The sequence below is a fragment of the Cynocephalus volans genome, chromosome 3 (assembly GCF_027409185.1).
Source record: "Cynocephalus volans isolate mCynVol1 chromosome 3, mCynVol1.pri, whole genome shotgun sequence".
In the NCBI taxonomy this organism is placed as follows: domain Eukaryota; kingdom Metazoa; phylum Chordata; class Mammalia; order Dermoptera; family Cynocephalidae; genus Cynocephalus; species Cynocephalus volans.
Window position 1 is genome coordinate 108,818,883 of NC_084462.1, and position 14,996 is coordinate 108,833,878.

At 40.2% G+C, this 14,996-nt stretch overlaps 2 protein-coding genes across 5 annotated transcripts in view; one reads left to right on the forward strand and one right to left on the reverse strand.

Moving 5' to 3' along the window:
* The window catches only part of ACIN1 (apoptotic chromatin condensation inducer 1), a 32,211-nt gene extending 20,216 nt beyond the window's left edge, over window positions 1-11,995 (reverse strand). For 3 of the 4 annotated variants that reach the window (XM_063089060.1, XM_063089059.1, XM_063089058.1), the window contains exons 1-5: window positions 11,669-11,995; window positions 10,245-10,310; window positions 8,042-8,153; window positions 7,499-7,618; window positions 1,076-1,164 (exon numbers count right to left, since the gene is read on the reverse strand). In XM_063089060.1, coding sequence (XP_062945130.1) covers window positions 1,076-1,164; window positions 7,499-7,618; window positions 8,042-8,153; window positions 10,245-10,310; window positions 11,669-11,980 — 699 coding nt within the window. In that variant the 5' untranslated portion in view covers window positions 11,981-11,995. The remainder of the gene's footprint in view (window positions 1-1,075; window positions 1,165-7,498; window positions 7,619-8,041; window positions 8,154-10,244; window positions 10,311-11,668) is intronic. The other variant, XM_063089061.1, reaches the window with a different exon arrangement.
* Window positions 11,996-12,196: 201 nt separating this feature from the next.
* C3H14orf119 (chromosome 3 C14orf119 homolog) lies at window positions 12,197-14,857 on the forward strand. The gene is made up of 2 exons (XM_063091506.1): window positions 12,197-12,315; window positions 13,693-14,857. The coding sequence occupies exon 2, from the start codon at window positions 13,694-13,696 to the stop codon at window positions 14,120-14,122; it is 429 nt and encodes a 142-aa protein (XP_062947576.1). The 5' UTR covers window positions 12,197-12,315; window position 13,693; the 3' UTR covers window positions 14,123-14,857.
* Window positions 14,858-14,996: the final 139 nt, after the last annotated feature.

Genomic DNA, 14,996 nt, shown 5'->3' on the forward strand with positions numbered 1-14,996 from the left:
CACATTTAGCAATAAAGAAACAAGTGTGACAGTAGATAATCATTACTAATATGGGCTCTTAGGAAAATCAAAATAAAGTGACCAAAAGGAATACAATAATGAAGATGCTTCTAGTTCATTTTTAAACTTTAAGCTTTTAAAATAAAATATAAACAGAACATCTGGGCAGGGAGTGGAGAACTGACATACTATCACTTAATTAGTTTTTATCATTTTGGTATACTTCTTTTCATTCTTTTTTCTTATCATTTCTTTTGCATAGTCATAATTACCCTACATATTCACTTTTGTATTTTGCTCACTTAACACTGTAAGGTATACCTTCAAGGTTTTAATTGAACAGTTATATCATATCTTATATAATAAAGTGCTTTAAGAATATAGACCAAGGGCTGGCCAGTTAGCTCAGTTGGTTAGAGTGCCACCTTGTAACACCAAGGTCAAGGGTTCAGATCCACATACTGACCAGCTGCCAAAAAAAAAAAAAAAAAACACAAAAAAGAATACAGACCAGCCTGCTAACTTTCACATTTAAATTTTTAAAAATATATTCACTTAGTATAAATTCACACACACACACACACACACACACACACACACACACACACAAAACCCCCCGGGGGGGGGGGAAGAAGATATAACAACCACAATTACTTGAAGTTGATACGACAAGCAAACAGAAAGGACATTGTTGGGGGGGAGGGGGGGAGGGAGGAGGGAAGGAGGTTTTGGTGATGGGGAGCAATAATCAGCCACAATGTATATCGACAAAATAAAATTAAAAAAAAAAAAACAAAAAAAAAAGGCTTATGGAATTAAAAAAAAAAAAAATATATATATATATATATATATATTCACTTAGAAATTTAAGGCCAGAGCAGATCTAAATAACAAGAAAAAACCAAAATAAAACAAAAACAAAAAAACAAGAAAAAGATGACAAGGAAAAAGAGATGACTACACAGAGTTCTAGAGAAATACCAACTCTAAAACAGTGTGAAGAAAAAGAAAAGAAGGAGGTATCCAAAGCATTGCTCAAAAAGGTGACAGATGCTTCAGAAGGTATCTGAGTTACCTGTCGGACTCTAGATGATCGTCTTTCTCCTTTCCTTGGTTTCTCATCATCAGATTCACCTTTCTCTTCAGAAACAGAGGAGCTTTTTCCTATCAAATGAAAGAAAATCAACTCAGACTCGACACAAACACTCATTCATGGCTTTTTAAAATCATGCTTTCTAAATTCTAATCAACCATAGCATATGAGGTCTTCTATACATATCTACATTGATTTCTTTGACTTTCATGCTAAAGAAATGTCTATATAAAGCCCCAAGGGTCAGGATCTTATTGATACTTCCTGCTGTGCATGTCTGTAATATTTTCAACACGTCAAAGCCAATTCACATATTATAAGTTAACTCAAATAAAAGCAAAACGATTTCCAGGAGCTTCAAATTGTTTAGCAGGGATGTACAAATACAAAGTACACTTATTTTTATAAAATATTTTATTACTCTGAATCAAAGTTTAAGACTTCACTAATGTCCTGTGTCCATTTTTTTGGATTGCCTATTGCTACTACTTACTAGTTTTGACCAAACTGTAGTCATTATGATTTAATATACCAGTCAATTTGTACAATGGCAAACTCAAGAAGTAAGTATTGAGATGAATGGTTTTGAAGGCCCTGAAGTTCCTAAAAGTTACATTAAGCCATCTGGACAGGGCTTTAGGACTGGGTCCTCTCAATTATGTTTTATAAAGTAGAGCTCAAGGTGAGTTTTTTTTTTTAGGAAAAAAAGAAGTTATACTAAAAGAAAGCTTGAAAGCCATGAGTCAACCTAAATAATAATTCTGTAAAACTGAAAAAGAGTCTCATTCACATTCCATGAAGGAAGGCAACTGTGGGTAAATCATTTAAGTAATTTCAGTCTCAATATCTTTACTGAGAAAAAGGAGGCGTTGTATTGGATGATTTGTAAGTGTACTACCAGTAGTAAAATATTACATGGAGGGCCGACCCCGTGGCGCACTCGGGAGAGTGCGGCGCTGGGAGCGCAGCGACGCTCCCGCCACAGGTTCTGATCCTATATAGGAATGGCCGGGGCGCTCACTGGCTGAGCGCTGTGCGGGCGACACCAAGCCAAGGGTTGCGATCCCCTTACCGGTCACGAAAAAGACAAAAAATATATATATATATATTACATGGAGTAGCAATGTAAATATTGATGAGAACCAGTTTAGAAAACAGCATAAAAATAATTTTATTCCAGATACTTAATCAGCTACATTGGGCTCCATTTTAATACAGTACAAGAGGTTTAAATGATCCACAAAACCATGTCCTATACTAATAGTATTTAAACTGGTCCGAATAAAGCAGATGGTGTGAGCTCTGACCCAAGATCTTCTCTCTTCTTATTTCCATATCCCAACAATCTAAAATGAACTAGGCTTTCCTTCTGCAATAAAAAAAAAAAAAGAAAAAGAAAAAAAAAGAAACTAATAAAATGAACTAGAAGACCATACATATTTTGTAAAACTTTACTCCATGATCATTTGATTAACAGGATCTCTGAATATATACCATTTCACGTCTGGGTAAGTGAATAAAACCTTGCACTATAGTTGTATGTAGGGGTTATATGATTAGGACATATAGTGACATGCCAGACTCTTTAGCAAACATATGAAGATATCTGTAAGACATAGTGTAGTGGCAATAATAACAATAATTTTGGGCCGGCCCGTGGCTCACTCGGGAGAGTGTGGTGCTGAGAACACCAAGGCCCCGGGTTCGGATCCCATATACGGATGGCCGGTTCACTCACTGGCTGAGCGTGGTGCTCACAACACCAAGTCAAGGGTTAAGATCCCCTTACCGGTCATCTTTTAAAAAAAAAAAAAAAAAAAAAAAAAAAAAAAAAAATAATAATAATAACAATAATTTCATAACTCGGTGATCTGGAATAGGTTAAATTATAAAATGAGTAAAACCAAAAGAAAAAATAATATTTTCCATGAATTTTAGGCAAAGCTTTTGTAAGTACAAGGGAAAGAAGCTGATTTATCTTAGCTTAAACAAAAAGGAAAACCAAAGGCATGTAAAGGCTGGTCAAATGAGAGTTTTAGAATTGCAATTTTAAAATTAGGTAGTTACAAGCAATGTTTTGCCTCTTCCTCCACCTGTTGTAAACTATATGCCATTGGATTATGTTATTTTTGATACTGTAAAACTGCAGTGACAGGATTCTAGATGATTACTCCTCTGGAAGCACTTGAGTAATGTCATCAGAGATTTGGGAAAATAGGCAGAGCTGTTAAGATTAAGTTTTGGTCATCACTGTTTTGCAAAAAAAGTGAATACTTGAGGGGACCTCAGACTTAAGGTGCCCTCAGACTTCAGGGCACCGGCCATTCCTATATAGGATCCGAACCCTTGGCCTCGGCGCTATGAGCGCCGCACTCTCCCGAGTGAGCCACGGGGCCGGCCCTACATACATTTTATTTATAACTCCTAAAATACATTTATTAGTATAGCCAATACTAATAAATGTATTTTATGAGTTAAAAAACAAGTCAGATTAAATGTAAGATTTCCAAGATTCCAAAGCCAGAAGCCTTCAGGAGAAAGGAAAAGGTGGCTGCTAGACAGTGGATGATGTATTAAAGTAAAGAATGCTTAAAGGCCATATAGGAAAGTAGTTTCTTCATCCTAGAAAACAAATCCCTAGGCAAGATTTCTGGACCCAAGTAAGACAGCTAGAGATCACAGCAAAGCCTGTGGTCAAAGGGTACCCTTAGGTATAAATAAACAGCAGGAATCAAGAGAACAGAGACCTGGCAATGATGCCAAGACTAAATCCAACTCATGTTAGCCCTATAAGTAATTTATCCAGCATTTCCTAGAATCTCAGCATCCAGATTTAATATGAGAGAAAGGAATGAGGGCTACAGGCATGCTCTTTAAACCAACGGCTGGCTAAGATCACCTGTGGCTATAACTTTTTAAAGAATCAGTATTCTGAAGATCCATTTATTAAAATTTTTGTATAACATCTTTTTGAAAAAATTAACTGAAGGTAATAGGATTTTTGCACACACAATCATGATATAGAAGGGAATCTGCACAACTTCTGACTATGGGGGGGGAGGTGAATACTGACTCCTAACACCTTAGAAAAATCTTAAGAAAGTGGTGTAGAGATAAGAAGTCAAGAAGGAAAGGCAGGGACGATTTTATAAACTAATTCTTTCTTCCTATATCGGATTTTGCCTAAAACACACAAACTTGAGGCTGCTGAAATATAAGCCAAAGGTCCTAATAAAATTTAATACTCAAAAACTATTACTTCTATTAGTCATTCATAAATTGAATTGATCAAGAGAACCACTCGGGGAATTTTTAAAAATGTAGAGTCCCAGGACTCCTATTCCTTGAGATCCTTGGGGAAATCCATATTCTTAAACATAGAAATACTTTAAAAAATGAACAAACAAACAAACACAAACCCTAAGGTGCCATGAGTGATTAGCAAAATATTTTACTGAGAATCTTACTTTAATCAAAGTCTTATTATTAAAGACAGAACTCAAAAACATCCAAAGCCAACAAATAAACTGCCATTGCAATGGTTTACTGGCCTGTGGCAGGCTGACATTCTATACCTGAAAGAATCTGATTTCTGGGTAAACAACGAGTATTAATGTTGATCCAATTCAGCACTGCTAGAACTTCAAACTACCAGCCATTTAGGATCTTGACCAAATTTTGTGCAACATCATATAGAGATTCATATCCCAGCCAATATCAGAGGGAGGAAAATTTATGACATAAGGTATATTGAAGAGCACTTAAGGCAATTGTTAGCTGTACTCTACAATTTACTATAATCATGTTTTCTAATTTGTTTTTCACCTTTCTTTTTCTTCTACCTCTGGGTTTTTCTTCCCTCCATTGATTATAGTCATGGGCAAAGTCACACTGATGACATAAAACACTGAAGAGATTGGCTACCCTTACTCTAAATCTTTGCTTTTGAAACCTTATTTCTATTTCAGAATCCATTCCTCATTTTCATTTCAATTTACATTTAGAACCGAGAGAGTTATTACTCTAATAAGAGAGGTCCTTATCAAGTCACGGTCCTATTAAGAATTTTCAATGGTTCCCCTATTACTTATAGAATAAAAAAACCTCATACTTATTTGAGTTGGCATTTAAAGACCTCTGTAATTTTACCCCAATCTACCTTTTAAATTGTTTCTCTCACTATTCTCAAATATGAAATACTTTACTGTCTAGATTAGTCTACTACCTCTTCTTTAAAAATACCACATTCACTCCTATCTCTATGCCTTTGTTCCTTCCTAAAAATACTCTGTCTCCTCTGCCAATTTAAATCCTATCCATTTCTTTTTTTTTTTTTTTTTAAAGATGACCGGTAAGGGGATCTTAACCCTTGACTTGGTGTGGTCAGCACCACGCTCACCCAGTGAGCGAACCGGCCATCCGTATATGGGATCCGAACCCGGGGCCTTGGTGTTATTAGCACCGCACTCTCCCGAGTGAGCCACCGGCCGGCCCCTAAATCCTATCCATTTCTAAGGCTCAGCTCAAATCCTATACTTCCTTCATGAGGCACTCTCTTTTTTTTTTTTTTTTTTTTTTTTTTTTTTGTCGTTTTTTCATGACCGGCACTCAGCCAGTGAGTGCACCGGTCAGTCCTATATAGGATCCGAACCCGCGGCGGGAGCGTCGCTGCGCTCCCAGCGCAGCACTCTACCAAGTGCGCCACGGGCTCGGCCCAAAAACTTTTTTTTTTTTTTTTTTGTCTTTTTCGTGACCAGCACTCAGCCAGTGAGCGAACTGGCCGTTCCTATATGGGATCCGAACCCGCGGCGGGAGAGTCGCCGCGCTCCCAGCACAGCACTCTACCAATTGCGCCACGGGCTCGGCCCATGAGGCACTCTCTAAACACCCTAGTCCTCAGAGACCTTTCACTCCTTTGAATTCCTACGGCACATGTGTCGGTGTCATTATGTCACACACTATCTTCTGTAGTTAGTTTTATATGCATTTACTCTCTCTCACTAACAAACTTTACAATGTGCTAACTCCCCATATACTCTAGCACAGAAATATGTATACAGCAGGAGTTCAATAAATATTTTTTGACTGATTTTTGAGAAGAAAATTAATTTATAGAGGAGCTTCCCCCTTCTTCCTGGCTTTATGATCAGGAGAAAAAGAGCACTAAGAGCAAAATGGATCAAATGAAGGTCTGATACTCTTATGTATGAGGAGAAAAGAGGTCCCTAAAAGAACTTATTAATAATTCTAAAGTGCTGGCCAGTTAATTTATTAAAAGGTTTCTAAAAATTTCCCTCTGGTTCTGAGACTAGGATCCAGAAAAACAGGCACTGAGCAAACTAGGACCCTGGAATTAGACTCAAAGGGCTCCATTTTTCCTTAGCCTTTCAGAAAATTTCTTTCCCACCATTAAATATCTCCCAAAAATCTATTTTCATGAAGGAATTCTATATTAATCAGAAGAGCTAAAAGCTTCCATACATTCTAAAAGTACTGAATATGGAGGGACTTTCCCCACCATGACCCCTAAAATTAATAATGATTCAAAATACTTGTTAATTTACACATTGGTTTAGTGTATCTATATACTATCCACAGGTCTTATATACAAATTCTCCTGAAAATAGACTGTCTGGGACAGGTAGTTCCTAAAAGACAAAGGCTTTATTTATAGACTTTTGCTTGAGATACTATGCAAAGCTGGGTGCTTAATATTTTTTATAATGTAAAAAAATTATCTTGCCTCAACCAATCCCACTTACTAGGGTAGAGCTCCCTCTAATATGCTCACATAATACTCTGCACTGCCTCTCACAGCACTTAGCACAACTGGTAATTAAACAAATTACGTAATTATTTGATTAACATCTATCTCTTCACTAGACTAAGTTTTCTTTTTTTTCTCTAATTTTTAAAAATTTTCATTAGACTCTAAGTTTTCCTAGGGCAGAGATTTGCCTTTTTCTTTACTATATTACTAGTGCCTAGCATGTGCCTGGTATACAACATGCACTCAAGAAAATTTTGTTGAATGAATGAATGAATTACAGGAAATATCCAATTTGGGGGGATGACTGAATAGGCAACACATAATATACACAACTGGTGAAGAGGTGAAAGAGAGTTGTGACTGTTGCTAAACTGAGAGGTAGAAGAGGCTGAAGAGGTACAGATGAGAAGAAAAATCATACCACCTCATAAAACACTGAGAAGTTAACACAACATAAAGGTGAAAGCAGACTTCAAATAGGACATGATTTCCATGAAAACCAGATGTCAAATATCAATGTCACAGAATTTCGCTGGGAGTTTCATGGATGCTTAGCATGAAAGGAGGTGTAACTATCTCCCCCCACCAACTACGCAGGATTGACAAAACAGCGCAGTGGGGAGGGAGATACGTACTGGGCGAATGTCTGCTGAGCTCCAGCTCTGGTCTCTCCAGGCTGCTCTGAAAGTCAGGAGGCAGCAGGGAAGCCACTCCCTCAGGATGGATCATCTCGTCCTCTGACTCAGCTGAAGCTTCTGCAAAGTACAGATCGGGTCGGGACAGGGAGGGAGTGAAGGGCTCAGCATGTGGGAATATGTAGAGGAGTGAAGGTGGTCAGGCAAAGTCACAGATACAGAGATACATACCAAAAAGAGCACTGTACATAAGGAAAAAAACTCCCTAGGATTAAGCTCTACCTCATCTACATGGTAGCTTAATTTACTTATAACTCTTCCTATTGGCAGGAATCCTCTTTTAACAAGACAAATTAAGTGTCTTCTTCTCTGACAAAAGTAAATAGTAACTCACTTGGCTCCATAAACTACCAAAGTAAGTAAGTAGCAGTCTCAGCCTGACTTATTCCTGAAAAATTTGTTGCCTAGTTAGACAGACCTATCTACTCAGTGACAGGAAAAACAATGAAGAACTCCTTGTTAGAAGTGACAAGCTGGGCTTACCTTCAAGTTCTGCAGCTTCTCGAGCTTCACGTTCTAGACGCTGCCTAAGTAGCTCCTGCTGCTTTTCCAGATACTGCTTTATGAAACTGTTCTGGCTCATTTCCTCACCAATCTGTGTAGAGGAAATGGAAAAAGAAGGTCTAGGAAAGTAAACCAGAAAAATGCAAGGAAGAAAATTCCGTGGAGCAAAAGGTATTCTTACAATTGGACCCAAGAAAGATAACTAGAATGGTGGAAGGACCTTTTCTAAGATACTCCTATACTGAGGACCAGAATAAATAGTCCTATGAGTCAAAAAAGATGGCAAAATGAGGAACTGCACATAATTTTTTCTTTTAAATATTCACTTCCCAAAGAGCGATGTTGGTGCATAAATAACTTGAAATCAGAATTCCTGTAATTAGGCCTTTTGATATAAATTTTTAGATAATGTAGAACATTTATGTAAAGATATCTAAAATTTCCTGGGCTGGCTGGTTAGCTCAGTTGGTTAGAGCACAGTGTTATAACACCAAGGTCAAGGGTTTGGATCCACGTACTGGCCAGCCACAAAAAATAAAAAAATAAAATTTCCCTTTAGTACTATCAAAACTGGAAAAAACAAAAAACAAAAGCAGTTCCTTCACAAGATCAATCTCCACCTATCCAGGAAACATCTACAAAATTCAAGTACAGTATTTAAAAGTTTAAAATCAAGAGACTAAGAAAAGGGATATCTGTTCAGCATTTAGACAGACTTATAACTCCATTTTCCTTGAGTGAAAAGAAATCCTTGGTAACAATACTTAAAATCCAAGGGCTTATCCCCTTTCCCATTTTTTTTTCCCTGTAATACAGACTCCCACATCACTATTCTGCTCTTCAGCTTTCTCTTCACAAGTCCTTCTCTCTAGAACCTTCCTGCTTAGCAAGTCCTATTAGAACTCCAGGAAAAAACCTGAATAAATATTTTCTAAGTTATTAGTTACAATTCCTAAGCACAGTAAATGTTTATTTTCATCTAAGGTAGAATTAGTCTCTTGGTACTTCAAGAGATATTGATGAAGTGTGGGTTTCATGAATTAGAGAATATCCATGTTTGCTGCAAAAATCCTACCTTAATAAAAACAAAGCTCAAAGACTAAAACGTAGTGAGCAAAAGGAATACAATGGTAAAGTGATTAACTTATGCAGTTGCTTATGCTTGTTAAAGTATTTAACTAAACCTCTAAAAGCTGGTTAGATTATGATACTTATAGCTTAATGAGGTGATAACAATGGAGTAGGAAGGCTCTCTTGTTTTCCACAGTATCTTGGGACTTCATCTAGTACTGGGGCTGCACACCATTGCACTAAAAAAGACCTGGGATTTTCCTTTAAGTGCATGACACACTATAACGAGGGGATTTTAAAAGCTGAAAGGATCCACGAGAGTGTGCAAAGACTCTTTCTTCTTTTAAAAAACTGTGGAATATTTTCTTCAAAAGAAATCTTATGCAAAAACTCAATATATAAAGCTGATAAAAGCAGACCTAATCTAGTTTGAAAGGAGTATGAACCCTGCTTACGTGGGAAGAAGGTACCTTCCCTATGAAGTCCCCAAAAGCAGCTCCACGAAACCCCAGCAGAGCAGTTATAAAACTATGGATCTATTCCAACCTTGTCTCATATTACAGATAAGGGAATTGAGGAAACCAAGGCCTCCAAAGGTTAAATTTCTTATCCTAAGTAACAGAGCTATTACGATGTTTAAGAGTAAATGTAGAGAGTTAGTAGTTAACACTAGCAATGGTGGGTGACTTACAAAGAATTAAATACTTGGAAAATCTACGTCAACAAAAGGGTTCTTGGTCAGCAAATATTTTCCTACACTGCCCTATTGGTAGTCTATTTCATATCTACATTCAAAGATATCAACTACTTTTCCCAAATCAATGGCAAATAAATGACTTCAGATCCCTGTACTACACACCTTTCTTCACACATCGTTTACCATTCCGTGCATCGGAAATTAACTTACAGCTCCTCTGATTCTGTTCTTTACTTCAGGCCCTGCGTGCCACTGGGCTTGATTAGAATTCAAATGTCCTAAGAGAACATTTCCAACCAAGGAAACTTAGGAAAATACTGGTGAGGAATTAAGCATCAAATGTACACCACCATGTCCTTCCATGTGTCTGGACATTCAAACAGCCCACTCCATCTAATGAATCTTCTTTCTTACCTGGGAATTTGGCTGGAATGCAGCATGGGGTGTTGAGTGTTTCTGTAAATTTTCTAGCATTAGAGCCTGGTACAGAGAAGGGCAAAAGTCAGAACACAGGAGGGGAAAAACAACAACAACAACAACCCACCTCTCCCACAACCTCTTCGTTAAATGCAATGACTTAAATATACACTTAAACTGTACTTCTTTTCAGGGACCTAAAAAAGCCTTTTACTAACACTGTTCTCATTCATCTTCAGAAGACACTTAAAGGTAGCCATGGTTACTGTTCCTAAATGTACACATGTAAAATGCAGGCACATGGAAAAAATCAGTGAGCTGGCTGTATCATAAAATCAGTGACAGAAGCAGGATTACAATCCCTATTATCTTCCGCACTTTTGACAAGTACCCCTTCTAAATCTGACCATGCAGGTAAAATCATCTCAAATACTCAACTCAGCTTCAAATACATGAAACCAACACAGGGCTACTGGTTTTGGCCTAATCGAATTACTTGGTCAAATAGCTATCCAGAACTAGATCTACTTATGATTTCCAGCACAGTGGCACCTTCAAAGAGGAGTCTAGGGAAGAAAACGACCCCCCCACACACACACACAGAGTCAGCTTCTGTATAAGCAACGGTCCGCCAACTCAACCCTTGGGCCAACCTAGCCCTTATCCGCCGCGTATCCTAACGAACTCCAATTAAAACCAACACATCCTCATTGCCCTACCGTTTACACCAGACTACATACACCAATCCATCTATCTCATGTCAATCCCACCCTAATCTACTCAAACCGATTCAAAATCTCCAATATATACCAACCTGCCTCACTTCTCTCACCAATATTCAACAAACTCCTATCCACCCAAAATGCTTTTGGATGACCTATAAATTAGACACCCTGTCTCACCAAGTCCCTTCAAATCAAGGCCTCTCTTCATCTCACCTCCTAATATAATTAAGCAGACATTTTACCCTACCCCAGTCCTATTCTTAAGGATACAGATACCAACCCCATCCACCCCTCCGCCAAAGTATACACCTAACTCCGACCCAGCCCAACTCGCCCCACGCAGGCCAGCAACGCCGGTGGTTGTAGTGGGATTTAACTCCTTCTGCAGCGCATGCGCCGAAACCACAGACACAAACAAGGAGGGGGTGGGGGAAGGAGGAAGGAGCTTAAGACACTCCGGGAGAGTAACGCACACCCTCCCATTTTGGGCTCGCGCTGCTGCCGTTAAGGCGGGAACCGGCATGATCTCTATTCCAGCGCGAGCCTCACCAACCACCGTGCGCGCGGATCCGGAGGCTCGCGCCGGAGGCCTGAGCGAGCTCGCGCCGAGCCCAGACACTGCGCCTGCGCCGCGGCAGAGACTCGTCTCTACCGGGTCCGCTCCCCACCGACACCCCGGCAACGCCGACTCCTCACCCCTTTGAGCCGCTTGACCAGGGCACTCTTCTGCCCGCTCTTGGCCAGGCCTCGCTGCTCCAGTGCGGCCTTCAGGTCGGTCACCCGCAGCGCCTGCAGAGGCTTCCCGTCCAGAGTCACCTCCTCCAGCTCCGCCATCTTGCGTGAGGTACTCGGGTCCGTCCCGACGGCTTCGGGCATCTTCGGTAATTTCCGCCAACGCCCTTCGAACGTACCGAGCCGACCCCGCCCACTGCCATAGTCAACCCCTCGATTACCGCTTAGAACTCCCCGGGTTCCTCCGGGACCGCTCGGGTGTTTCCGTGTCCACATCGGCACCAATCGGTTCTTTGCATTCGTTCCGCCGCTCCCCCTCCTTCGCCCTGCTTTCAGGCTCGATTATCTTCGTTTTGCCGAGCCTCGAATCGAATCTATTCGGAAGTCCTCGACTTTGGCATACCCATAATCGGACATGTTCGGCTGTCTCCGGACATGGAGCTGAGGCGCGGGGGCGCTTGGGTGTTTTGGGGCTGGGCCGGGGCCGGAAGTGCGTGGGCTGTCGGGCTGGCTCTGCTTAGGGTTTTCAGGAAACATGGACGCGGCGAAGGTAGTTGGAGTCTAAGGACTCTTGTGACGATCTCCGGGTGCCCTCTGAGAGGAAAGGGGAGGTAAGCGGGGTGGAAGTTCCTTCTTGGGCGGGGTCAGACTCGATGTTTGCGGGTTACCTTAGTAGGGCAAACCTCCTGCTCCTTTATGGAAACAGCTGCTGCCCCCTATCTTCTGAATCCCCGTCACTCCCATCTAAGGCTGTCTTACTCGTTTGGGGTATCAGAGTAACCGGCTCCGTGGCCTCCAAAGTGAGCCAGAGGCAGCAACGTGTCTTTGGACCCAGACTGTGAACTGATTCTTGCCGTGGAACCCGTGTGGCAAGATTCTGTAAGAGTTCTCTGTTTCCCCAATAAGAGGATAAAGTTTCTTGAGGAGGAACTGCTTCTTGTAAGGCCACTGTGAGAAAGGCAACCAACCCAAACCGTTTTCGTACTTGAACTGATGTAATTGTTTAGGAATTCCTTTATTTGTCACTAGGAAATTGAGGCAATTTGCAGCAGAAGAAACACAAACAGTAAAATAGTTTAAGGTTTTCGTTGTTAAGAGATTCAAACTGTGGGACTGAAAACTATTCAAGTCAAATTGGCTGACCTTTCAGTTGCATTCGTGGTGCAAAATCAGTGGCAGGGCACCAATAGGTATCATATTAAAAATTAAGGAAAATTTTTTTAAAGGCATGAATTGTCATACAGCAGTATGACACTTGCTAGATCCCTAAACTAACAAACCAACTGCCCTGTTTTTTCAGAGTCTTGAATAAACACCTGGCTTCGCCTGTTTTGTTTTGTTTTTACTGGGTTACCTTATTTTGAGCAAGGCCTTCACTGTGCTCTTTAGTTTTTCCTGGTGCTTTACAGGAAATATATAAGAAGGTGATGGATGTTATGAAGTTCTTAGCATATTTCAGAGGCTGTATGCACATTTCAAAGAAGTCTCTTTCGTCATATATGATGTTTTTTCTTTCACTGTTGATAGTTCCGGAACAATTAGCATTTAGACTCTGACAAGCTGCATGTACTAGGTTAAAAAATGTGTACTTTTTCATTTTAGAGAAGATGTGATAGACCAACACTAATCATTGTTTTTTCCTTTACCCAACTGGGAACATAGAAGTAGGAGGGAGAGAATGAGCAAGAAATATGTTGGTGGTTTTTAGCTTCTTTATGAGAAAGATGGAGGGAGGCAGGGATTGGAGAGGGTAATGGATTTGAGAAAGAAAGAAGGCTGGCAAATATGAAGTGAAGTTCTCCTTGGTTAACTTCTCTAAGATAGTTGAATAATAATCTAAATAAAGGACCTGTTGTTTTCCAGTAAATTGAATTGGTGGGAAGTAATTTTCTCTGTAGATGCTGAGTGTGATAAGATTCCTTGCTGCTGGGAAGCTGTATTTTGATTGCTCTATCTGGAGAGTGTATAACAGTGTCTTTATGTTTCAGGATGCCGTTGGAATCATCTTCCTCTTCAATGCCACTATCTTTCCCTTCTCTCTTACCCTCGGTACCAGACAATATTACTAACTCTTTCCCTCCCTCAATGTCTTACATCACTTCCCAGGAGATGAAGTGTGTTCTTCACTGGTTTGCCAATTGGTCAAGTCCCCAGCGTGAACGTTTCCTACAGGATTTGGTAGCTAAGGCAGTGCCAGGAAAGTTACAGCCACTGCTGGATAGTCTGGAGCAGCTTAGTATGTCTGGGGCAAACCGACCACCCTGTATCTTTGAGTGCCAGCTACGTCTTTGGGATCAGTGGTTTCGAGGTTGGGCTGAGGAGGAGCGCAATGAATTTGTCAGGCAGCTGGAGGTCAGTGAGCCAGACTTCGTGGCAAAGTTTTACCAAGCAGTGGCCGCTACAGCTGGTAAAGACTGACAGGCATTCACATCAAAGAAGATAACCACAACTGATGGAGCCAGGGCCATGACTCTACAGTGAGAACTAAATTCAAACGTGTCATTGAAAGATCTAGGAGTGGTATACTGATCAGCTGACTGAATTTGCTGACCAGCACAGGCATAGTTATTTCAACATTAACAGCATGCCAACTGGACTCCTAGGGTAAATGTTATCCGTCTAAGCAATCCAGATCAGCATTCTGTCTCCTAGTTTGCTTCTTTCCAAGAGATGGCAAGCCCTCAAGAATTTGGTAACTTCTTTTGCAACTATAACCAGAAAGAACCTATACATTATAACTCAAGCCTACTGCTGGCCCATGAGGAATAAAAGTGGAGCTCTCCTTTCCCAGAAACAGGACAAAAGGGCAATAAAAGGTCATATTTTATAGTTTAGCTGGATTCAGATGGCTGGTTTTACCACACTGACCAGATTCTAGCATGATTATGTGACATCCCAACCACCAGCTTTCTCAGTGATGATTTAGTAAAATTATGGAAAATCAGGAGAGGAAGATAGTTACTCTCTTCCACAATGTTTATTTGAATCCAGATAGCAATGACTTTTTTTCTAAAGGGTATGTGATATCCTTGGAGCTGGTAGCAGGTGTTCCTATTCTGTGAGTTTGCTCTGCAACAATAGGAAAACAAGTGATACTCTTCACAGGTTGAATGGTTTATTTTTTGTACCAAAATAAATAATGGATCTTCAGAACCATAAGACTCCACCTTCTTTTCATTACAAGGCTAGTATAAAGTTGATATCTGGGGACAGAGGAATTGCGAAGAAAGTAGAACTTAAGTGTACACAGTAGATTTGCCATCCTGTTGTCGCCCAAGAAATAAACTTCTGC

Excerpts from the sequence above, each read along its gene's own strand:
- C3H14orf119 (XM_063091506.1), top strand. The coding sequence starts at position 13,694 with ATGCCGTTGGAATCATCTTCCTCTTCAATGCCACTATCTTTCCCTTCT.